General features: G+C 46.8%; 2 protein-coding genes and 1 long non-coding RNA gene across 7 annotated transcripts; 2 read left to right on the top strand and 1 right to left on the bottom strand.

Moving 5' to 3' along the window:
- Window positions 1-768: 768 nt before the first annotated feature.
- Window positions 769-4,380, bottom strand: POLR2G (RNA polymerase II subunit G). The gene is made up of 8 exons (XM_049892268.1): window positions 4,282-4,380; window positions 4,038-4,147; window positions 2,943-3,102; window positions 2,151-2,201; window positions 1,969-2,034; window positions 1,784-1,855; window positions 1,550-1,583; window positions 769-1,361 (listed from the first exon to the last, which is right to left on the bottom strand). The coding sequence occupies exons 1-8, from the start codon at window positions 4,291-4,293 to the stop codon at window positions 1,348-1,350; spliced, it is 519 nt and encodes a 172-aa protein (XP_049748225.1). The 5' UTR covers window positions 4,294-4,380; the 3' UTR covers window positions 769-1,347.
- Window positions 4,369-11,177, top strand: LOC126080956 (uncharacterized). Its single transcript, XR_007518267.1, has 4 exons — window positions 4,369-4,846; window positions 10,142-10,323; window positions 10,450-10,661; window positions 10,978-11,177. It is a non-coding gene; the product is annotated as an uncharacterized LOC126080956 (long non-coding RNA).
- Window positions 11,178-15,877: 4,700 nt separating this feature from the next.
- Window positions 15,878-21,804, top strand: ZBTB3 (zinc finger and BTB domain containing 3). Of its 5 annotated transcripts, none has more exons than XM_049892266.1 (2): window positions 15,878-15,970; window positions 16,675-21,804. In XM_049892266.1, exon 2 carries the CDS (start codon window positions 16,715-16,717, stop codon window positions 18,245-18,247), a length of 1,533 nt encoding a protein of 510 aa, XP_049748223.1. In that variant the 5' UTR covers window positions 15,878-15,970; window positions 16,675-16,714; the 3' UTR covers window positions 18,248-21,804. The 5 variants fall into 5 exon arrangements, with proteins under 5 accessions (XP_049748223.1, XP_049748222.1, XP_049748220.1 ...); XM_049892265.1 differs by lacking the exon at window positions 15,878-15,970 and adding an exon at window positions 16,193-16,216; XM_049892263.1 differs by lacking the exon at window positions 15,878-15,970 and adding an exon at window positions 16,213-16,234.
- Window positions 21,805-22,459: the final 655 nt, after the last annotated feature.

Below are 22,459 nucleotides of genomic sequence, written 5' to 3'. Positions count from 1 at the left end.
GCCACATACCAGACACTGCTGCAGATGTTTTATATCCAGGTTTCTAAACCTCTGCATATTTGACATTTGCAGCCAGATAAGTCTTTACTGTGGGGGCGGGGGGGGCTGCCCTGTGCACTGTAGGATGTTTTCTAGCATCTCTGGCCTCTACCCACTAGAAGATATTAGCACCCTCCTCGAAGTTGTAACAACCAAAAATGTTTCTAGACACTGCCAAATGTGCCCCCTCCCCGGGGTGGGGAGGGCCAAAATCACCCTGGCTGAGAATCACTCTTTTATATGCATTTTATAATAATAATTAACAGCTGAGTGCCTATCATGTGCCAGGCTGTATGCTACCCACTTGCATATATGATCTGAGCCTCCCAGCAACCACCCAAAGGTGGTTTTATGGCTACTTTACAATCAGAAAACATACGGTAACCCAGCTAATCTGTTTCAGTCCAAATCCAATGCTTTCTACCACACAGCTCTGCTTCCCAAGGAAGTCAGGGAAAGCTGCACAACAAGAACAATTGAACTGAGATTTGAGAGATTAGCAGCTAGCAAGTTGGGCAAGGGCATTCCGAGGTGGACAAATAGCACTGCAAAGGCCTAGTGGGAGAAAGGGTGGGTGTGTTTGCCTAATCGTGCAGTCATTTCATGGATTTTTGTTGTTACTCATAACTAGAGTTGAGTAACTAGAGATAAGCCCTTTTACATCTTCAATTCAGTTTAGTATAGTGGAATTCACAAATGATCAACCAGCAAATAAAGAATTCTATCGTTTATGTACCCATCCTAGCTGTGTTAGAACCCCAAAATCTGTGTCATTATTCTTGTCACCTCTCTACCTGCCATCCCCTCTTCTCTCTTTCCCAGTTATACCCTTGGTATTTTTAAGGGTGGGGGGACACTCTGGAACAAGATTAGGACTCAGAATGACTCTAATAATGGTATCATTGACTGAAAGCCAACCCAACATTAGCATCTTGCTTTCAATGAGGTCAACTTCTGACCTTGGCAAATGGTCTAGTCAGATCCCTGGGTAGCTGAGGCTGGTTGAAGCATAAGGCCAAAGAAAAGGAGCTAAGGAGCATTTAGTCCCAGGGCCTTTCGAAAAGAGTGGTTGCTCCTACCAAAGAAGGGGATAACGCTTACATGAGAATGAAGGACCTTTTATGGTTCAAAAACAAAGTAAAAACTCTGGGAGTGGCAGCTAAGCCAGAAGTAGACCCAGATGTCCTCTGGTGACAAGGAACCTTCCTTGCTTTCCCCACAGCAGCCAGCCGCTCCTCTGGACAACACGGAAAGTGTGACAGTCACGCCTCCTAAATCAGTACCAAACAAGGTAGGAAGACCCTGTGCTCAGCTCACAAGTCCTGTAAAAACAGGAAAGGCACATCAGTGGGCCCCAAGCTTGGGGGGCCCCATCTGTGTACTTCCCATTCGAAGGGGCACACAGCATGAAAGCTGCTATGTCTGTGACTCAGGCATTAGCCCCATATCCTCCCCAGGCCCCACACCCCTTTTCAGGCAACAGCCCCGGCATGCAAGCTCAGGCACTTACCCAGGTAATCATCCATCAGGGAGCCAATAGCAAACTGCAAGAGGGGAGGTAAAATGGAAATGAAGCCAAGGAGAGCAAAAGCCCACCCCTACCTCCCAGCCCCAGGCCTTCTGCCCACCCATCATCCTCTCTTCCTGGCAGAAGAGCCCAGAAACCCCAGGCATTCTGGATGGTAAGAAATCAACAGCTCCCAGCTCTGCCCAGTACAGGCGGGGAGGCAGGCAAGAGACTCACTATGTCATTCTTGTCCACACGGGTCCCCACAATCTTCAGACGGATCTCATCATCCTGCTGAATCACAATGTCCTGGAGAGAGGGTAGAACAGTGTACTCCGGCCACCACCCCCAGGCCAATACCCTCCCTCAGGGTAGCTCCTTCTTGCCTCTCTTCTTTCACCGGCCTCTACCTACCCACTCACCTCATCCACTGTCTTGTAACACGGTGGGTTTGAGTTAGGATCAAACTCCATCTCTGATGGGATGGACTGAAAAGAAGGTCAGGCTGGGTCAGCAGTGTAAACAAAAGCTCCAATAGATAGTCATGAACAGATGTCTCTCCTCCTTAACCCCCCTCCACCCTCCACCAAGAGCCTAGACTTACATGTCGAGAGATGAAGCAGGACATGGGTCCAATTTCTGTGAAGAGTCCGACCTAAAAGCGAAATGAGCGGTCTTGCTTCTTATTTTGTTCCCCAAAGTCTCTTAAGGTTCCTGTCTTTATCTAATTCTTAATAATATTCATGTTTTTAAATCATTCTAAATTGTAGCATCTCTTTTCATTTCTTTTTTTTAATCTGTCACTTTAAATTAAACAAATATAGTGTAGTAATAAAGAACTTAGGCCTGGGTGGGCCTTGTCAGTCCTGGATTTGAACCAGAGCTTTGAACCAGTTAGGTCTGGTTCGAACCCCTGCTGGTAACATGCATTTCTAAACAAGCTCCCAGGAAGTTGTATGTAACAATCACCCGGGGATCTTGTTAAAATGTAGATTCTGATTCAGTATATCTGGGGTGGAAATGTACCAAACTGCCACTTGCTGGTCATGTGACTTTGGCCAGAACACTTAGCTTCCCTAAGACAGCTTCTATAAAAAGGGGGGGGTGGGTGGATAAAAACATCTCCCTTACAGGGTCAGGACAAGGCTTTGCACTTTACCAGCCCCCAGTAACTACTCAATCAACGTAAGCCACTATTGTAATAAAGTGTTAATATTGACTCACACGCCCCCAAATGAGGCAGTGTAAGATTGCCATTTCATTTGATGGATGAGAAAACTGAAGCAAAAAGAAGTGAAATGGCTTAGCCAAGGACACAGAGTGTGTAAGTGGAGTCAGCACCCAACTCAGATCTTCTGAGGGACCAGCCCACTGCCTCCCCAATGCGCGATCTCACCTTGTTGACCTGAGTGACCACGGCATCCACGACCTCCCCTTTAAAGGGGCGGAACACAATGGCCTTGTACTTAACAGGGTAAAGGACAAAGCCTCGGCCTGGCTGGATCACACCAGCACCAATATTGTCAATAGTGGTGACAGCAATTACAAAGCCGTACCTGCAAAGAGGATGAGAAAGGGACTGTGTGTGGAAGAGCATCCAAAGCCACCTGCAAACAGGTCATGGAGCCCAGGGAAGGGTGGGGCACAAAGTGGAAGTAGACACCACCCCTGTCCCCAGAGAGATTAAGGACTAGTAGGGAAGACTGGACAGAATCTGTAAGTCTCTTGGATTTCATGATAAATGCCCAAGCAAAATGTAGTCCTTTAGCCAACCGACCTCAAACTTTGGGATGCCTCAGCATCACCTGAGAGGGACTTGTTAAACTCCCAGGTCTGCCCCCAGAGAGTCTTGATTCTGTAGGGCCCAGATTGAGCCTTAGGAACCTGGATGTTCAAGAAGCACCCGAGATTATTCTCATGATGAAGGCCCAAGTACTCCACTGCCCTGGGCTCCATCCCAGCTCATTCACATCACCTTCTAAGAGGCCCCTCTGTGCAGAGCCCAAGGATGGACAAGTTCCAGCCCTCTCCTTCCTCCCCCAAACTCTCACTCTGCTTTTTCTGGATACTCATTCACTCAACAAACATCTACTGAGGCCAAACATGTGCCATGACAAGTCCCTAGGCATGGGAGGGAGGGAAAACCTGCAGAATTACAGAGAGGGAATAGATACAGGAAGGATGACTGGACTGTGAGCTCCATGAGAGCCAGCCTCAGTCTGTCTCAGTCACTGGGCCTGGCAACCAGCAGCAGCTGAAGAAATTGGGAAATAAATGACCCATCTCAGCTGAACTCTGCAAGTTCTGTTATCCACCTTTGCAGGGAGTGCCGTGAACCCAAACCAGGAGGCAACTGACTGCCTGGGACGCCTGGGAGGGTGAGAGGGCTTTCCAGAGTGGGAGGCAGGACGTTGCTGGAGATGAGCAGGGGTTACAAACACAGGGCACAGTGCGGGAGGCAATCAGGCGGCGCGAAGGTTGGGACACTCACTTCCCCGTGCAGGTCCCCTCTACCTCGGTGAACAGCTTCTGCTTCACCGTGTTGAGCAGGTTGGGGCCGAAGTAGCGCGGGTGCAGCAAGATCTCGTGCTCCAGGGAGATCTGGGGGGAAAGTGGGATGGTGACACAGAAAGCTGCGGTGGGGATACGGGGTGAGAAGCCGGCCCGGGCCCCCCGCGCCCAGCCTTGGCCCTCCTCCCGACCCAATCCACGCCCCCACCCCGCGCCCTGCTCACGTGGTAGAACATCTTATAGCTCCGTCTCCAACGGCAGTGGTACCGGCCACCCCGAGTCACCGGAAACGCACACACTGCCCCCCCAGCCTCGCTTCCGGGCTGCGGGGCGAGGTGGGCGGGACTTGGTCACTCCGTGGATCCGATTGGGCTTCGCAGTCGGCGGGGGGGGAGAGGATCCCTGAAGCTCCGCCCCCGCCCCGCCCACCAACCGAAAAGGGGCCATAAGCCGAAAAGCCCGTTGCTGTGGAGTCGGTTCTGACTCGTAACGACGAACTGCCGGACCTCCATAAATTAACAGTGCCTGGCCTTGGCTTGGCATATAATGAGGAGCCTTGGTGGCACAGTAGTTAAGAGGTCCACTGCTAACCAAAAGGTCGACAGTTCGGATTCACCTGTCTCTCCTTAACACCCTAGGGAGCAGTGCTACTCTGTCCTGTTGGGTCGCTATGAGTCGGAATTGACTCCACCCACAACAACAGGTTTGGGGTTTTTTACTGCCTATAATGGGGAGCCCTGGGGGAGCCCAGGTGGCGCAGTGGTTAAGAGCTCCGCTGCTAACCAAAAGGTAAGCAATTCAAATCCACCAGCCGATCCTTGGAAACTCTAAAGGGCAGTTCTACTTTGTCCTATAGGGTCACTATGAGTCGGAATCCAACCGAAGGCAGCGGGTTTGGCCTGTAATAGATGCTCAATAAGTTTTTTTTTTTATTATTATTAAATGCGTTAATTAGTGAAAGTCTATGCAAGTAAAGCGTCTTAGCAGAGTTCATTCAGCAAATATTTGAACATTGCTTTCACATTTAGTAGCTCTTATTTAATCTATACAGCAATCCCATATAGTAAAATGCAGCCATCATTAAAAATTAGATTATTTAAATTACTAATAATCCCCCAGGCGCTCCTTGGAAACCCTATGGGGCAGTTCTACTCTGTCCTGTAGGGTCGCTATGAGTTGGAATTGACTCGACGGCACTGGGTCTGGTCTGGTCTGGTCTGGTGGCGCAGGGGTTAAAGCGCTTGACTGCGAAGCGAAAGGTCTGCGGCTAGAACTCAACAGCAGCTCCTGGGAAGAATGATGGGGCAGTCAGCTACCTTAAAGATTACAGCCTTGGAAACCCTATAGGGCAGTTTTACTCTGTTCTACAGGGTCGCTATGAGTCGGAATCTACTCAATGGCAACACATAATAAATAAGTTATATTAAAAAGGAAATGTAGAGGTATAAATGGATCAAGTTTGGCAATATATTGATAATTATGGAAACTAGGTGATGGGCTGTCGTTGTTGTTAGGTGCCATGGAGTAGGTTCCAACTCATAGTGACCCCATGTACAACAGAGCAAAACACTGCCAAGTCCTGCACCATTCTCAAAATCATTGCTGTTTCAGCCCATTATTCCAGCCACTTTGTCAATCCATCTCACTGAGGGTATTCCTCTCTTTCACTGACCCTCCATTTTGTTATGTGCTTCTTCAGGGACTGGTACCTCCTGATAACATGTCCAAAGTATGTGAGATGAAGCCTCGCCATCCTTGTTTCAAATGAGCATTCTGGCTGTACGTCTTCCAAGACAGATTTGTTCATTCCTCTGGCAGTCCATGGTATAGTCAATATTTTTCACCAACACCATAATTCAAAGGCATCAATTCTTCTTCCGTCTTCCTTATTCATTGTCCAGTTTTCACATGCATATGAGGAGATTGAAAATACCATGGCATGGGCCAGGTGCACCTTAGTCCTTGAAATGACATCTTTGCTTTTTAACACTTTTTTGAAAAAGGTCTTTTGGAGCAGATTTGCCCAGTGCAATACATCATTTGATTTCTTGACTGCTGTTTCCATGGGCATTGATTGTGGATCCAAGTAAAATGAAATCCTTGACAACTTCAATCTTTTCTCCATTTATCATGATTTTGTTTATTGGTTCAGTTGTGAGGACTTTTGTTTTCTTTATGTTGAGATGTAATCCATACTGAAAGCTGTAGTCTTTGGTCTTCATCAGTACGTGCTTCACATTCTGTTGGCTTTCACCAGGCAAGGTTGTGTCATGTGCATATTGCAGGTTGTTAGTGAGTGTTTCTCCAACCCTGATGCCACATTCTTTTTCATATACTCCAGTTTCTTGGCTTATTTGCTTATCATACAGCTTGATTTTAAACCATGCAGTGTCCCTTTGTTCTACTCGAATGACTACCTCTTGGTCTATGTACAGGTTCCATATGAGCACAATAAAGCATTCTGGAATTCCCATTCTTCGCAGTGTTATCCATAATTTATGATCCATACAGTCAAATGCTTTTACATGGTCAATAAAACACAAGTAAACTTTCTGGTATTCTCTGCTTTCAGCCAAGATCCATCTGACATCAGCAATGATATCCCTCGTTACACATCCTCTGCCCTTCTTCCTGGTTCTGGGCTCCTCCTTCTGTTTTGCCAGATCTTCCAACAGCTAAAATAATCCTGCACCCAACTAAATCCTAGTCCTATTCCAACAACCATGAGGGCCACCTTGGGGAGACTCCAGGAAGACAAATCTATAGAGTGGTTAGGGGTGTTGCTTTGAATATAGATAAACCCACATCTCAGTCTCAGCTCTGCCTCTTATTAGCTGTGTGACCCTGGGCAAGTTACTTAACTGGGTGGAGCCTCAGTCTCTTCTGTCTGATGGAGATAAGAAAGAAGGACAATTATGGAATTAGAGAAGATTAAATCTTTAGCATATTGCCTAGCACTTAACCCGTTGCTGTCCAGTTGATTCTGACTCATAGCAACCCTATAGGACAGAGTAGAACTGCCCCATAGGGTTTCCGAAGCTGTAACCTTTGGGGGTAGACTACCACATCTTTCTCCCTAGGAGCTGCTGGTGGATTCGAAAGCTGACCTTTCAGTTAGCAGCCGAGCACTTAACCATTGTGCCACCAGAGCTCCTACTTAGCACTAAAGTACTAAGTAGTAGATACTTTTCTAACTTCTACTAATACACAGACTCTTAGAAGCAAAACTTTTTCAACTTTGTCCTGGGAGGAGTTTTGGAATTATAAGGAGGCTGCTGTAAGTATGAAGTTTAAATTTCAAATTTTCTCGTGACATAATCTATCGATGCTAGTTTTAAACATCCCCCCCACCCCACAAAAGCTTTTATTCAAAAAATATTTGACTGAATCATACTCTAGAGAAATGTGTCATGGTACCCTGTGGCTCTGTTTCCCTCAGGGTGGAGGTGCGTGTACCCCAGTTTTGAGAAGAAAAACCACCAAATTGTACACTGTTTAACAGGTCCTCTGGGGGTGTTACTGTTGTTAGTTGCCAGAGAGTAAATTCTGACACAGGGCAACCCCATGTATACAGAGTAGAACTGTACTCCATAGGGTTTTTTAAGACTGTGACCTTTCAGAAGCAGATTACCAGGCCTGTCTTCCAAAGTGCCTCTGGGGGGGTTCAAATCACCAACCTTTCAGATAGTAGTTGAGCACTGTGATGGTTAAGGTTGTGTGTCAACTTGGCTGGGCCATGATTCTCAGTGGTTCGCAGTTATGATGTTGTTGGGTAACTATGTAATGATGTAATCACCTCCATAATGAGAGCTGATGTAACATAATTACCTCCTTGATGAGATCTGCTATGAGCAATCAGTTGAGACGGAGTTTCCTTGGGGGTGTGGCCTGCATCCAATATATGTAGACTTTCTGGCAAAGCTCGCTGGCTTTTGCTCATGCTGGATCACGCAGCTGACTCCTGTTCATCTAACATCTGGTTCTTGGGACTTGAGCTAGCAGTTTACCTGCCAGTCTTGGAATTTATCAGCCTTCGCAGCCTGTGAGCCAGCAGCCTGCTGTCTGACCTGCCGATCTTGAGTTTGCCAGCCCCTGCAGTCACATGAGTCAGGAGAAGCTTCCAGCCTAACCCATGGACTTAGGACTTTCTAACCTCTACAGCCACATAAGCCATTTCCTTGATATAAATCTCTCTCTCCATATATATTGATACCCAAACCAAAACCAAACCCAGTGCTGTCAAGTCGATTCCAACTCATAGCGACCCTATAGGACAGAATAGAACTGCCCCCATAGAGTTTCCAAGGAGCGCCTGGCAGATTTGAACTGCCAACCTGTTGATTAGCAGCCATAGCACTTAACCACTACACCACCAGGGTTTCCTATATAGATACAGATATAGATATATAGATACGCTTCACTGGTTTTGCTTCTCTAGAAAACCTAAGCCTAAGACAAGCACTTAGCCATTTGCATCACCCAGGGACTCCTTCTTGGGGGTGAGAGGCACACAAATCTAGTGTACACTTGGCTTAGGCCAATAGACTGTATGGATCAGAAGAAATGTCTTTTTCTAATTTGTACAGAGGTAGCAGTATGTGCCAGAGCAGGACCTGGTTAAGAGAACTGTAATCTTTATAAAATATCTAGGTCCAGCATAATAGCCACCCCAGAGTACCAAGCATACAGTCCTTGTGCCCAACCTCAGCCTCCTCTTCATTCTGATCACTTCTGAACCTGTAGAAACATGATTGCTTATGCTTCCCAAACAGCCTGTGCTCCTTACTGCTTAGCAACCCCACCCACCCCCTTCCTCATGAGGGCTCCCCTTCAGTTCTTTGGCTTTAAATACCATCTATACGATAATGACACTCCCAATATATATCTCCAGCCCTGGCATTTTCGCTGATCTTCAGACTCACAAGTCCAAGTAAACTAAGGGGAAGCTCGATTTAAATGGTCAGAAACAGAACTCTTGAATTTCCTTCCCCTGCGGTGCAGTAGGTTTCTCTTATATGTGGCCTTTCTGGTATTGGGTTGGAAACCCTGATGGTGTAGTGGTTAAGAGCCATGGCTGCTAACCAAAAGGTCAGCAGTTCAAATCCACCAGGTGCTCCTTGGAAACCCTATGGGACAGTTCTACCCTGTCCTATAGGGTCTCTATGAGTCAAAATCAACTGGAGGGCAACGGGTTTGTGTTTTTTTTGGCATTGGGTTTATAATTCTGCCAAAAATTATTGGCTGGGCCACAATCTTGAAAGGGATTGGTCCGTGTACTATGTAAATAGAGTGTATAAACCCACCAATAGGATTAAGTGACCTTGGAAGGGAGTTGGTCAATTACTGTGCAAATTAAATGACTGTGGCCTACTGAGGCGATTAGTCAGTTCCTGGACCTGGTGGGAGGACCATGCCTTGAAATAGACAAGCAGTAGCCTTACATAAGGGCCAATCCCACAGAGGCTCAGGGGGGAGATCACTACCATCAAGAAGAGCTTGGGCCAAAGACACAAGGAAAATATAAGCCCAAGAGATAGAAAGGGCCACATAAACCAGAGACTCCATCAGCCTGAGACCAGAAGAACTATATGGTGCCCAGTTACTACCAATAATTGCCCTGACAGGGAACACAACAGAGAGCCCCTGTTGGAACAGGAGAAAAATGGGGTGCAGAACTCAAATTCTAGTAAAAAGGCCAGACTTAATGGTCTGACTGAGACTGGAGGGACCCCAGAGGACATAGCCCCCAGACTCTCTGTTGGCCCAAAACGAAAACCATTCCCGAAGCCAACTCTTCAGACAAAGATTAGTCTGATCTATAAGACATAAAATGATACTGATGAGTGTGCTTCTTAGGTCAAGTAGACACATGAGACTATGTGGGCAGCTCCTGTCCGGAGGCGAGATAAGAAGGCAGAGGGGGATAGGAGCTAGTTCAATGGACATGAGAATACAGGGTGAAGGGGAGGAGTGTGCTGTCACATTATAGGGAGAGGAACTAGGGTCACATAACAACGTATATATAAGTTTTTATATGAGAAACTGACTTGAATTGTAAACTTCCACTTAAACCACAATAAAAAGAAAGAAGACGACCCTGGAGCACAGCATGTCCTTTGGACCTGGGATTCCTGTGCTGAGAACCTCCTAGACACAAGAGAAAGCTGTAACACTGGTGCCAGTGATAAATGGTGACAAACACAGCAGAGCCCAGCAGCATCAGTATGAGCAGCAGGAACCAGGAGACATGGCGCAAGGTGGATATAGTGAGTTTGCCAACCTATGGAGTGAGACAAAGCTGAGAGCCTTCAAGCAGGAGGCTTTTTGAAAGATTGGGGTGTCTTTGGGCTATTGTTGGCAGAGCTAAAGAGCTGTAACACTTGCCTCAGCAGAGCAGAGGACAAGAGAAGGCCCGCCTATTGGCACAGCCAAGAGAAAGGCCATCTGCCTGCAAGGCACGGCCGAGAAGAAGCTGAGAGCTGTCTTGATTGGAAGCTTTCCTGACTGAAGAACTGTATCCTGTCTCCTGACTTGTATTCTGTTACTTCCAAGTTGACCCTGATCCTGAGTTGTAGCCTGTTACTTCTCTAATAAACACATAATCGTGAGTATGATCTGTAAGTTCTGTGTGGCTGTTGTAACAAATTATTAAACCTAGCAGAGAAGTCGAGTGTGCCGTGTGTGTGGGAGGGGGTTGGCTGATGTCAAAAATGGGGAAAAAGTTGGAGAGTGGAGGTGTGTCTGACCTCCACCTCATAGGAATCAGCTTTGTGCTGGTCTTGATTCTTATCCCTTCTCATGGATGTGGATGAGGTCTGACACTAGTAAATTACATCCCCCAAAGTCCCATCACAAAAATGGCTCTTCTAGCCACACCATTGCTCATCCTTGATTTTTCTTTTTTTTTTTTTTTTTGCCAGAACACATTGACCTAGCCCAAAAGAGCTAGAGATGAGAGAAAGAGAGAGAGGAGGGGCTGTCTGAAGTGCTGGGAGGTGCGTGTGAACTCTGGAGCCTAAGGCTGCTACCCATTGTTATCTGGCTTGGATGGCTAGGGATGAGTTGATAGGAACCTGGATGAATGAAGAGAAAGATGTTGGACACCATGAGCTGGTGTAGATTGCTGCAATTTGATGTCTTACTCCGGACTGGACTTAGCTTATGGGTGCAGATGCTCAGAGTTCTAAATGGAACAGAAGATTCTTCAAGACCAAGGAACATGCTTGTCTCCTTGGAGTACTGGTTTGATAAAGGATGGGCAATTTAAATACTCGCTATCTAAAACAGGGGGAGATAAAGACATGATGTAGCTGGCTTACACCCTTTCATGAGTGTGCTTCCATTAAATGAGGGGGACAAGGAAGGATCCCCAGTGAATAGATTCCTCTTTTCCTGATGGCTCTGAAGAAGAAAGGGTGGGGGGAGATGCTAATAGGATTATACGATTCAGTTGTGAGTGCTGATTGTTAACAGGGTTAATTGTGATTGTAAAAGCTGAAAGGTAGAAGCTGTGAGTGTGAAAGAGTGGACTAAGGGGGAGGCACTGCTGAAGGCATGAGTCCAGTGGCTGAACCTAAAGACCCTTAAAGGTTTTGCTATACTGATAACTCCTAAGGCTCTGAACAAGGGAGTAATCTCTCTCAGTTAAATTTTATCAGAGGCCAGAAGATGAACTACTGGAGAACCTGACCAAATCAGATGGCCAGTTGCAGCAGACCTAAATGGCTGGTAGCTTAGGACTCTTTGCCCTACCACAGTACTAATTATTAATGACTGTTTTGGACTGGTAAAATGATTGGGAGGCGGAAGTTATCCTCCAAGTATCAAAGAATCATGGCTAGAATAGCCAGTGGTGGCCTGCGGTGTGACGGATCGCTTTGTGTGGCCTTTCTCATCAGGGTCTTGAATCTCCCACCCAAGTGATTGGGTGGGACTATGCAAATTAGGTAATTGTGGCTGTCATGGATAGAATCATGTCACCCAAAATATGTGTACCAATTTGGCTAGGCCGTGATTCCCAGTATTATGTGATTGTCCACCATTTTGCTATCTGATGTGATTTCTCTATGTGTTATAATTCGTATCACTATGATGTTAATGAGATGGATTAGCAGCAGTTATGTTGATGAGATCTACAAGATTAGATTGTGTCTTAAGCCAATCTCTTTTGAAATATAAAAGAGAGAAGCAAGGAGAAAGACAGGAGGACCTCATACCAGCAAGAAAACAGAGCTGGGAACAGCACACATCCTTTGGACCCAGGGTCTCTGCTCCTGAGAAGCTCCTAGACCTGGGGAAGATTGATGACAAGCACCTTCCTCCAGACCCAGCAGAGAGAAAGCCTTCCCTTGGAGGTGATACCCTGAATTTGGACTTCTACTAGACTGTGAGAGTATAAACTTGTTTGTTGAAACCATCCACTTATGGTATTTCTATTATAGCAGCACTAGATAACTAAGACAGTGGGCCACTAAGGGGATTGGTCAGTTTTGCCATCCTGGTAGGCTTAAAAGAGAGACAATTCCAGAGCAAAGAGAGGATCTCACCACCACCAAGGAAGAAGGGGCAAGAGTAGAGTGCATCCTTTGGACCTGGGATCCTGTGCTGAGAAGCTCCTGGAACTGAGAGACAGAAAGAAAGAGAGAGCGCTGCAACACTGAAGATGGTGAGAAGTGATTGCAGAGAAACACTGGCAGCAGGTACCAGTAGCAGGAGACGATGTGGTGGGCTTCCTGGGCCACAGAATGAGAAAGCTGAGTGCCTTTGGGCAGAAGGCTTGCTGGAAGAGTAGGGTGCCTCTCGGCACTTAGTGAAGCTAGGTTTGCTGACCCACTAGCTACAGCTGAGTGCCTTCAGGCCAAGGCTATTGGCAGATTGGGGTGCCTCTGGGCACTTATCAGCAGAGCTAAAAGAGCTTTGTAACACTAGCTGGAGCAGGGCAGAAGCCACGGACCACAGAGAGGCATGCCTGTGAGCACAGCTGAGACGAGACTGCCCTAATGGAAGAACTGTATCCTGAGTGTTCTTGAACATGAATTGTTACCTGGTACTTCCATAATAAATCCCATAACTGTGAGCATTGTCTGTGAGTTTCATGTGGCCATTGCAATGAATTATTGAACCCAGCAGAGAAGTAGAGTGCTGTGGGGGGGATGGTTGGTGTCAGAATTGGTAAAGATGGCAGAGAGAAGAGACTTGTCTGAGCTCTGCCTCATAGGAATCAGCCTTGGGCTGTTATCTTGATTCTCCTTCCCCTTTGTGAAGAAAGAGGGGGTCACATGCCACCCTCGTGCCATTTTTACACTAATGATGTTGCGCATCTTTTCATGTGCTTGTTGGCTATTTGTATATCTTTGGAGAAATGTCTTAAGTCCTTTGCCCATTTTTAATTGGGTTGTTGAGTAGTAGGAGTTCCTTATGTAGTCTGAATATTAGACCTTTTTTTTATCAGATATATAAGGTTTTCACAGGCTTTTTTCAGAAGTAGACTGCCAGGTCCTTTTTCCTGATCTGCTAGCTGAAACCTGTCCACCATGGGTGACCCTGCTGGTATTTGAATACCGGTGGCATAGCTTCCAGCATCACAGCAACACAAAAGCCCCCACAGTATGACAAACTGACAGTCTCACATACTTTGGACATGTTATCAGGAGGGACTAGTCCCTGGAGAAGGACATCATGCTTGGTAGAGGGTCAGGGAAAAAGAGGAAGACCCTCAATGAGATGGATCAACATAGTGGTTGCAACAGTGGGCTCAAGCATAACAACAATCGTAACAATGGTGCAGAACCGGGCAGTGTTTTGTTCTGTTGTACATAGGGTCACTATGAGTCGGAGCCAACTCGACAGCACCTGACAACAACTTCAGATATATGGTTCCCAAATATTTTCTCCCGTTCTGTAGGTCGTCACTCTCTTGAAAGTGTCTTTTGATGCACAAAAGCTTTTAATTTTTGATGAAGTCCAATTTATCTATTTTGTCTTTTGTTGCTTGTGCTTTTGGTGTCTTATCTATGAGTCTACTGCCAAACACGATTGTCATGAAGTTTCGCCACTATGTTTCCTTCTAAGAGTTTTAGCTCTTAAATTTAGGTACTTGATACATTTTGAGATAATTTTTATATAGAGCATGGGACAAAGAACTAAGTTTGGCCTTTTGTATCTGGTTTCTGAAAATAGTATGAGCTATTAAGGTGGCCTTTCTGAAACAGCCAGGCAAGTAAGGGCTACATAGGCCCCACAGCTGGGGAATTCAAATCAGGAAGGAAGGGGGGCATGATGCAGTTAGGCATATTCATTGATGGGATTGTTCATAACCAAGCATTAAGGCTCCATTCATGAATATTCATTGAGGTCCCAAAGATTAGCGAGCCCTCGACCTTGGAGCTCTCTTTTTTGAGGCCTCATGGATTGGTAAGGAGCCCTGGTGGTACGGTGGTTAAGCACTAGGCTGCTAACTAAAAAGTCAGCAGTCAGAACCCACAAGCCACTCAATACGAGAAAGATGTGGCAGCCTGCTTCTGTAAAGATTACAGCCTTGGAAACTCCATGGGGCAGTTTTACTCTGCCCTAGAGGGCTGCTATGAGTCAGAATGGACTCTACAGCAAAGGGTTTGGGTGTTTGTTTGTTTTTTCATGGATTGGTGGGAGCATCTACGCAGGGGAGAGGGTACAGCATATCCCTGGGAACAGTGGAGCCCCCAGGGCCAAGACCTCTTCCAGACTTTGCCTATTGCCTCTCTTGGCTTGTATCCTTTCTGGTTACAATAAATGGGTAACTCTAAGTATAGGTAATCGTCTCTGTGAGTTCTGTGACTCATTCTAGCAAATTATCAAACCCACACAAAAGGCTGGTGTTTGCCTATTTGGCAGGGACTAGAAGGAGAGAGTACCAACTTGTGGAGACCAAGCTCTAGGTGGTTAGGGTCAGATAAAGAAAGTGCCACGTGGGTGGCTGGTGTCAGAATGCTGACCAGGAAAAGTGAGGATATAAGTTATGTTCACATTTTGGAAATTAGCCTTATGTCAGCTATTATTCACGCATGCAGTGCAAAGCAAGGGTCCAGCTGATTCTTTTACACGTGGACATCTGGTTTCCCCAGCGCCATTTGTTGAAAAGATTCTGCTTCATCTATTGAATGGTCTCGTTACCCTTGTAAATCAATTGACAATACACGTGAGGGTTCACCTGAGGTCTCTATTCCTTTGGACTATGTGTGTACCCCTATGCCAGTACCACATTTTTTCATTACTGTAGCTTTGTAATAAGTTTTAAAATCAAGAAGTGTGAATTTTAGCATGGGTTTTTCTATTTCTGCATAAAACACTTCTGGGAATTTGATAGCGATTGCGCTGAATCACTTTGGGTAATACTGCCTCTTTCTTTTTTTGCTGCCTCTTACTCTGACTCGAGTAATGTGGTTGAAAAGGGTTCCCAGAGGGGTAACCTAGTGCCCTAGTTCTCACCCCTTCAGCCACCACACCTTGTTGTATAGTCAAACCTCCAATCAGACCTAACCAAAATTAGGGACAGTACATTCCCTACCTTCCATCTTTGTACTAAAGACAAGCAGGCCACTCTGGCCTCAGCTTCAATATACTGTGCCCATTCTTCCAAATCATAAACAATATTTATTGTGTTAGGAATTAAAATAAGAACACTTTTCAGGAAGCAAGAGACAGCTACAGTTCTGAGAGGTGTGCCTGTTGCCCACGGTTAGGGTTTTAGGACTCTGGCCTACTGGGTCCCACACCAGTTTCTTAACTCGTCGTCTTTTTCCGGTCACCCTGCAGCCAGAGCGACGTGCTGTCGGCTCGGGCACAAAAGTCCTGTGAACCTGCAGACGTAGCTCCGCGACCCGAGGGCGCCCGTCTGGTCCCTGAAGCCGGGTCCCCGCCCTCCTACAGTCTCAGGTAGATGGAGAAACTCAGCCAATCCAGGGGGGCTCTGAGGCAAAGAAGGCGGGACAGAGGAAAAGTTTAGGACAGGAGCACTAACCAATCCGACGCCTAGCTCCCTGAACGATGGCCGCGAACACCCACTTGGAGACTCCGGTCAGGGAAGGGGCGGGTTAGTGGGTGGTGGGCCAATCCGCGGCGGGGGAGGGCGAATTTGAGCCAATTGAAACTGAGGAGATGGGAAGGGGCGGAGTTCACACGGTGGGTGCGCGGCGGTGGGTGAGCGATCGGCTTTCTCCGCTAGTTCCCACCCTAGCACTCCTTAGCCCCTGGAATGCGAGAGGGAGAAGCTGAGGGAGTTCCCGGGGTTGAGCGTAGACGCATCCCCGGAACAGGCCTGGGAGCGAAAGAGACTCCAAGTTTGAGGAGCCTTTAGAAGCTACCGGGTGGGCAACGAGGAAGCGGAGGCTGGTCAGGGGAGGAACTTCCGGGGCGGGGCTATTTGAAGGGAGGCGGGGCGTGCTGCTAAGGTTAGGCCGGGGGCGGAGCTAATAGGAGACCACTGGGTGTGACCCAGGAGCAAGGGTAGTAACTTAAGCGACTGTCTTGGGGATGGGAAGGTGTTGCCAGAGGCCTTGGGGTGGCATGTGGTAGTTCAAGGCTGAGGTTAAGATTGCTGGGGAGGTTACCTGGCCTAACCCACTATCCTCTCTTCTCAGGTGGGGACCTTTTTAGGGCCCCTTCCCTTCGCGGGATGCTATGGAGTTTCCAGAGCACAGCCAACAGCTGCTCCAGAGCCTCCGGGAGCAGCGTTCCCAGGGTTTCCTTTGTGACTGCACCGTGATGGTGGGTAGCACCCAGTTCTTGGCCCACAGGGCCGTACTGGCCTCCTGCAGCCCCTTCTTCCAGCTTTTCTACAAGGAGCGGGAACTGGACAAGAGGGATCTGGTGTGTATCCACAATGAGATTGTCACGGCACCAGCCTTTGGGCTGCTTCTGGACTTTATGTATGCCGGCCAGCTGGCCCTGTGGGGGGATACCCCTGTGGAGGATGTGCTGGCAGCTGCCAGCTACTTGCACATGAATGACATTGTCAAGGTGTGTAAGTGGCGGCTCCAGGCCCGGGCCCTGGCAGAGGCAGACAGTACCAAGAAGGAGGAGGAGACCAACTCACAACCCCCTAGTTTGGAGTTTTTGTCCAGCACCTCCCATGGCCTCCAGCCTTCGTTGACGTCTGCTGAGACATCAGGCCACTGGGGCAAAGGGGACTGGAAAGACCCTGCTGCTCCTTCACCTACTGTCCGTCTGCCAGATGAGCCGCCAGTATCCGGTGGCGCTGATACTACACAGCCTGGCATGGAAGTTGACTCACCACATCTCCAGGCACCTCCTCCACCAGTGGCTGATGTCACTCTTGCCAGTCCCAGTAGCTCCACAGAGATCATTCCTGCCAACTACTTCTCTTCTGGGCTCCCAGCAGTTTCAGCGGAGCCTTTGACTCCCCTTGATGTGGGTCCTGAGAGTCTGAGGGTGGTAGAACCAAGGGGTTCTGGAGGACCACTGCCAGGCTTCTATCCCCCATCCTCAGCTCCAGCCTCAGCGCCAGCCCCAGATCCGTCCCAGGCCCCAGCCCCAGCTGAAGCAGAGCTGGTCCAGGTGAAAGTAGAAGCTATTGTGATTTCCGACGAGGAGCCAGATGTGTCAGACGAGCGGCCTCGAGGTCCTGGGGAACTGTTCCCACCTGGAGGGGCAGTGTTTGGAGGGCGGCCTCCCCAGCCAGAGGCTTTGGAGGAGGTGGGGCCAAGTGACCAGTTCCTGCCCCCAGACCTTCACCTGCCCTACCATCTGCTGCCAGGTCCAGGGCAGTATCATCGAGGGCTGGTGATCTCGCCCTTGCCTGCCCCCCCAGCCCTGCATGAGCCACTTTACCTGCCTTCCAAGTATGAAGCAGCCCCAGGAAGCTTTGGGGTTTTTACTGAGGATGTTCCCACCTGCAAGACATGTGGTAAGACCTTCTCCTGCTCTTACACGCTGCGGCGACATGCCACAGTGCACACGCGTGAGCGACCCTACGAGTGCCGCTACTGCCTTCGCAGATACACACAGTCAGGGGACCTCTACCGCCATATCCGCAAGGCCCATAATGAGGACCTAGCCAAGTGCAGCAAACCGGATCCAGAGGCTGGCCCCCATCTTGGGGGGCAGCCCCTCCCCGGCTCCCCAACAGCAGACAGACAAAGCAGTGGTGGTGGAGGGCCACCCAGAGATTTTGTACTTGGCCCCAAAAACTAACATCTGGGGAAGCATGAACCAATGCTGGGCCTGCTCTGACCAGTGTTAGGGAACAGCACAGAACATTGGGGGCACTCCTGCTGGGGTGACAGGATGGAGGTCCCTACCTTTTTCGTCTCTCTTTGACCAGCCAGAGAACAGGACCTTATGGGGCAGAGCTTATCCCTCCAGGGGCACTGAGAATTCTCCTGGGGTGTATCCGCTTCTCACTCCACATTCTGGACCATAAAGCTAACAGTGAAAGTGGCTCTTTGAACTGGTGTTGGCTGGTTTCTTCCACAAGCCTGCATGTCTCCTGATTTCCTTCATTCCTCTTCTCCAGATCTTTCAGGAAGCTGACATCTGTACTTGGGATGGGGATGGCAGTCAGGTTGCTTATGAGGAAAAAAGTGAGACAAGCAGAAGGCAGTAAAGGCTTAGGAAAAACACACAAACTGGGGAATCTTACACAATTCTGGTTTATTACTGTAGTTAGTGTTTGTTGAGCTCATTTGTGCTGGGCTGTGTTGGGCACTTCATAGACATTTCATTTAATCCTCAACAACTGTATGAGGTATTACTCCACTCTCTTCTTTTTTTAAAAGACAAGGAAACTTAAGACTCCAAGAGCAAAGTTAACTTGTTTATGGTCAGTTAGAAGCAAGCCAGGATTTGAACCCTGGCTTGTGACTCGAACACCATGCATGCTCTGCTGGTTTTAAACTTTGTTGACATTAGCTCACAGAGAACTGCAAGTTGCTTTCTTTTTTGTCATTTTGGAGGGTTTGGCTTTGTTCTCTTGATCTATTACCTCTGCTTTCCATATAGACGTTTGGTTCACTGTTCCAACTGGAAATTTTTGCCTACATATTGGAGACGTGAAATGAGGTCTTTGAGGATGAGAAACTGAAAGGCAAAGAACTCTTAAGTCCCCTAGTGGTATATTTCTGGGAGGAGGTTGAGGGCCTATGGTGGTATGGAAATGATGGGTGCTTACAGAAGAGTAAAGGAGCCCTGGTGGTGCAGTGGTTAAGCACTTGGCTGGTAACAGAAATGTCTGTGGTTCAAATCCACCAGCTACTTCGCAAGAGAAGAGACCTGGTGATCTGCTCCCATAGAGATTTACAGCCTAGGAAACCCTATGGGGCAGTTCTATTCTGTTGTATATGGTGGCTCTGAGTTGGAATTGACCTGAAGGCACACAGCAACAGCAACAGGGAAGAGTAGGGGTCCCTGGGTGGTGCAAATGGTTAATGTGCTCAGCCGCTAACTAAAAGATTGGGGGTTTGAGTATACCCAGGGGCACCTTGGAAGAAAGGCCTGGTGATCTGAAAAATCAGCCATTGAAAACCCTGTGGAGCCCAGTTCTACTCTGATGCACATGGCGTTACCATGAGTTGGGAGTCAACGGTAACTGGTTAGGGAAGAGTAAGGTACAAAATCACAGGTGGATGGATCTTATAGTTCATCTAGTCCAACTCCTTCATTTTAAGTGTGATGGCCAACAGCCTAGAGAGGTTATTACTCATCTAAGGTCACACAGGTGGTTATCGACAGTAGACATAGGTGTGAAATGGGAGCCTGGGATGCCGATGTGGGATGGGAAAGAAAAGAGCTCCAGGAATGTAAGAGAAGGGTCTGGCCTCAAGCCTTTTGTGAAGAGTGGTGCTCTAGGATCGAGTAGAAGGCTTCCTCCAAGCCCTTCTCTTCTTGGCACATAAGAACTGAGTGCAAATAACGCAGAAAGGAAAACAGAAAGGTAAAAATACAAGTAAATTTTTAGCATCCTTTTTTTCCTTTTTGGATCAGAGTCCTGATGGCCAAAAGGTCAGCAGTTCGAATCCACCAGCCACTCCTTGGAAACCCTATTGGGCGGTTCTACCCTGTCCTCTAGGGTCGCTATGAGTCGGAATTGACTCAATGGCAACGGGTTGGTTGGTTGGTTGGTATGCTATATTCAGTACTGTGAACTCTGAATAGCAAGCTACTATTTTTAAGTTATAGGGAGGAGACAGCTGAGCAGAGATTTGGCCAAAGAAAGCTCCTTAGCTGGGACATTGTAGAAAGCAAAAGACAGCTCTTAACATGTTCATTGCTGAAAGAGTGAATTCTATGCCTTTCACTTTCCTTATGTCAGAATAACTTTCTAATTTATCTTTCAGATGGCTTCTCATTTTATTTATGCAAATATATTACCTTTCAAATGGCTTCTAGTTTTTTTTTATGCTTCTAGTTTTATTTATGCAAATATATTGCCTTAAGCCCTTGGTGAAACAAGGCAAGACAGAAACACACGAAGAGTTATTCTAAGTGGAACACCTTTTCTAAACTCTTCCTGGAGTAAGATCAAATCAAAATGCCTGTAAGCATCAGTTGCTTTTAAAAGTGTGAATTTTATGGTATGTGAATTAGAACTCAATTAAAAGGAAAAAAAAAAAAAAAAAAGAATTGGTTGCCTCAGAACATCAGTTCCTAAAAGCAAGACGTAGTAAATGTCTGTGTATATAACGTATATAATTTCTCTGCGGCATCTACATAGTCTGGGGAACACAGTAACCTTTGTTATTGGTTAGGTCATGGCCATATGCAATACTTACCTAAAGAGGCTCTGTTGCTTGGTGAGATTCTCCAGAAAAGCAAGTATTCACTCTCAGTTCCCAGCACGAGCTGCCTTTTTTATTGGAAATGGCAGTTAGAAATTCACATGATCATTAAAGCAGTAATTAAATAATCAGCACAATTAAGTCCACAGTGACCTCAGTTTCTTTCTCTGCTGGAAGGTAGGAACAGTTTATGCCAGTCAATAGAGGTGTGATCAGTAGTTTCCACTGCTCTTGCTGGTCCCATCCATGGATTCCTGAAGTCAGGAACCACAGGCATTCAGGGATCATCAGCTCATCTGACCTCCAGTCTAACACTGGATTCTCCTTTCACCAGTTGTTATCAAATCTCTGCTTAAAAAAGAACTCTGTACCCCGAAAGGAAAACTGTTTCATTGTTGGACACCCCTAATTGTTAAATGGGGTTGCCATGACTTAGAATCAACTCTGTGGCAACTGGTTTTTTATACTGAGCCCAAATCTGGCCCCTTTTATGGGGAGATGGGCCAGGCCCCAGCGTATTAAGAGTTGTGACCCTGAGAATTTGCTTGTTAGCTATAATCTTAGTTTTCAGACAACCACCTATTCTTCTCCAGCTTGAGAGAAAGATTTCTAGTTTAGTGTTTTGTTTCTTCTCTTAATTGACTATTTGTTAAGCGTATGCCTTCACCTGGTGTCTAGTGCCTGTTCAATCCCAGACACTTTGGCCCTTCACATTGGACTTTTATTTCAATTTTCTCTGAAGCCAGTGTTTTCAAAGACGGTTTACTTGGACATATACTAACACGTTTTTATTGTAAAATACATTTATTTTTATTTTTTGTTTGGCAAGTGACAAAGTTCTCTAAAGTTCTGCCTCCCCATTTCATCAGTAAGCAATTTTGGTATGCATCTCTAAAAGGACTTAAAAAAAAAAAAGAAAACCAATTACCACCATTACACTCAACAGAATTGTCAATAATTCTTATTCATATTTCCCTGATGGTCTCATAAAGTTTTTTTTTTCAAATCAGAATCTGAACTAGAGTCATACATTTATTTTGTTCATTTCTCTTAAGCCTCTTTTAGTCTATAGGTTGTCCTTCCTTTTTTCCCCTGCCAATTTATTTGTTGAAAAAACTGGGTTGTCTAATGGTTTCCCAGTCTGGATCTCACTAATTGCATCCCCTTGGCATCATTTAACATGCTCCTGGATCTAAAGGTTCTTTAAAAAAAAACTCTTATCTTTTCAATAAAATATTGACTAAATAGTAGTATAGGTAATATCTGGTTTTGGCAAAACTGAAGGTGGGGGTATGAGTTTGGGAAACCACTGTTCTGAACTGTCCTTAATGTGCCAATGGCTGGCTGTCCTTTGCATCCATTGCGAATCCTTTCTCTTCATTCAAAACCTTCACATTCTGTGGAAAACGTTAAGGATTGGTAAGGCATGCAGCCTCCCCCTCCTCAAACTTCCACAGAGAGATTTCCATACCTGTCCTTCAGGTTGTGGGGTAGCCAGATCGCCTCAAGACCTCATCAAACTGCCTGCCTTTGTCCACCTTCCTCTTTGCTAACAGCTGCATTAGGAGCTGGGCTTAGAAATCAAAACTGAAATGTAAGCCTGACCACTTTGTTCTCTTAGCAGTGCTAA

Source organism: Elephas maximus, chromosome 7 (genome assembly GCF_024166365.1).
Source record: "Elephas maximus indicus isolate mEleMax1 chromosome 7, mEleMax1 primary haplotype, whole genome shotgun sequence".
NCBI classification, from domain to species: Eukaryota; Metazoa; Chordata; class Mammalia; order Proboscidea; family Elephantidae; genus Elephas; species Elephas maximus.
The sequence above is the reverse complement of the archived record's forward strand: the minus strand, read 5'-3'. Positions and strand labels throughout refer to the sequence as shown.

What these genes read in the sequence shown, in the direction of transcription:
- POLR2G (XM_049892268.1), bottom strand. An exon ending in GAGGGGACCTGCACGGGGAA is followed by an intron (nt 3,103 to 4,037) that starts GTGAGTGTCCCA and finishes TCCTCTTTGCAG; the next exon opens with GTACGGCTTTGTAATTGCTG. An exon ending in GTTACAAGACAGTGGATGAG is followed by an intron (nt 1,856 to 1,968) that starts GTGAGTGGGTAG and finishes CCCTCTCTCCAG; the next exon opens with GACATTGTGATTCAGCAGGA.
- ZBTB3 (XM_049892266.1), top strand. Translation starts at nt 16,715, where the DNA reads ATGGAGTTTCCAGAGCACAGCCAACAGCTGCTCCAGAGCCTCCGGGAG.